At 53.3% G+C, this 1,727-nt stretch overlaps 1 protein-coding gene across 1 annotated transcript in view; it reads right to left on the reverse strand.

The window, feature by feature from the left end:
* Positions 1–1,019: 1,019 nt before the first annotated feature.
* Positions 1,020–1,727, reverse strand: part of TMEM214 (transmembrane protein 214) — a 19,674-nt gene continuing 18,966 nt past the window's right edge. Inside the window, exons 15-16 of the mRNA XM_018575433.1 lie at positions 1,338–1,482; positions 1,020–1,146 (exon numbers count right to left, since the gene is read on the reverse strand). Of these exons, the coding sequence (XP_018430935.1) occupies positions 1,020–1,146; positions 1,338–1,482 (272 nt within the window). The remainder of the gene's footprint in view (positions 1,147–1,337; positions 1,483–1,727) is intronic.

Raw genomic sequence — 1,727 nt, forward strand, 5'->3', positions numbered from 1 at the left:
CCATTAGAGGGCGGAGCCAACCCAATACTGAACCCTACGAAGACTGGGGGGACATTAGAGTGCGGAGCCAACCCAATACTGATCACTACGGACTAAGACTGGGGGGCCATTAGAGGGCGGAGCCAACCCAATACTAAACCATACGGACTAAGACTGGGGGGCCATTAGAGTTCATGTGCGTGTAAAGGCGTCCCGATACTTTTGGTAATATAGTGTATGTGGGGGAGGGGAAGACCTCTTCTATGCTGGGGTGCATTGTGGGACTTGTTCTACAGTGGGAGGTGTATGAAGTGTCTGTCTGGCAACTGGGTGCGCTCCACATGTTCCCATGTATGTACGGTCAGGAATGCGTACCGCCAGCAGACTCCCCTCCCCCGTCCAGTGTAATTGCGGCACGTATTGGAATTCTATGTATAGGAGCGCCGCGCTGATTGGACTCTTGTACAGGATTGGTGGAGTGGAAGCTGCCGGCACCGGTGAATATACATAATTGGGGAACGTGTCACAGACAAACGAGCGACCAGCGCGGCTTCCGGACGTCTTCTACAGCGCCGGTTCCCCGGCCTGGGCGAGAGGACAGATCTGCTGGTTCTACAGCCCGACCCAGAATACGGAAACACAAAAAAATGTCTTTATTTGGCTAAAAACAAACAGGAAGTGGGGACGAGCGTAACAGACGTGTAAGACCTGCACACAACACGCGTGACCGATGGACCCAGACAATCCAACACACAGATCACATGTATAAGAAGCAAAAGGATAAGATGAGTCCGCAGGAAGATTGTGCCGCTGCCACCAGAGAAGATGGAGGAATGCTTCTCCAACATCTGAGCCGGGAGACCTCGGGACAACCATGACACCAGAAGGCGGAGAGCAGAATACACGTCACGGGGGAAGCTCCTCCCACAGCGCTGGTCCCATCACAGCCGCGTCTCTACACACGGAAAGGTTACGGGAGGGAAAGGCGAATGAAGCCGTTGTGTATTGTCTGCTCCTTGTTTAGTCCCAGCCGCCGGCCTCTAATGACTGGACACCATGGCCACAGCCCAGTCCTTGATGGCCAACGTGGTGTTCTGGACGAATGTCCATGAAGATTGGGTGACGGTGGTTAGGTGGTCCCGTGTGCAGTCCCACGTCACCTTCCCGCTGCCAAGACACCAAAGTCAATCATTAGCCACACGATATAAAAACAAAAGGTAGAGGGAGGTCTGGAAGCGCGCCGAGCTCGGAGTGTTTTATGAAGCCGCCCCGTATGCAGAAAGATTTCATATGAGAATGGATCTCTTCTCCTACATGCGCTCTCCGCATAGAAACGCACGCAGTGTAAACGCACTTACTTGCAGGAATCAACGTATCGCTGCCACGCGCTCTGTAGGGCGGCCATGCAATACGCAGTGGCGGGCACAAGGTACGTGTGATAGAGGAAGAGCAGCAACTCCTGCAGGTACGCTATATACTGGTAGACGGACTCCGGGATTTGGGCTTGTACCTAGAAGGAAAAGATGGAGGATTAGTAACAATGCAGCTTAAAGTGACTCGCACCATTCTACTTCCTGTCCCACCTAAGAGGACCTGTCTACAGAGCTTGTTCCAAGTCATTTATTGCTCCCTACCATCCCAGATCTCCAACTATAGAGCAGCTGTGACAACTCTGCACATATCATATCAACATCCTTCACCGTGCCTCCCCCCCCCCCCCCCCCGCCTCCTTTCACCTTGTGCCGGAC

Source organism: Nanorana parkeri, unplaced genomic scaffold (assembly GCF_000935625.1).
Source record: "Nanorana parkeri isolate BGI_ZX_2015 unplaced genomic scaffold, ASM93562v1 scaffold3919, whole genome shotgun sequence".
NCBI lineage: Eukaryota > Metazoa > Chordata > Amphibia > Anura > Dicroglossidae > Nanorana > Nanorana parkeri.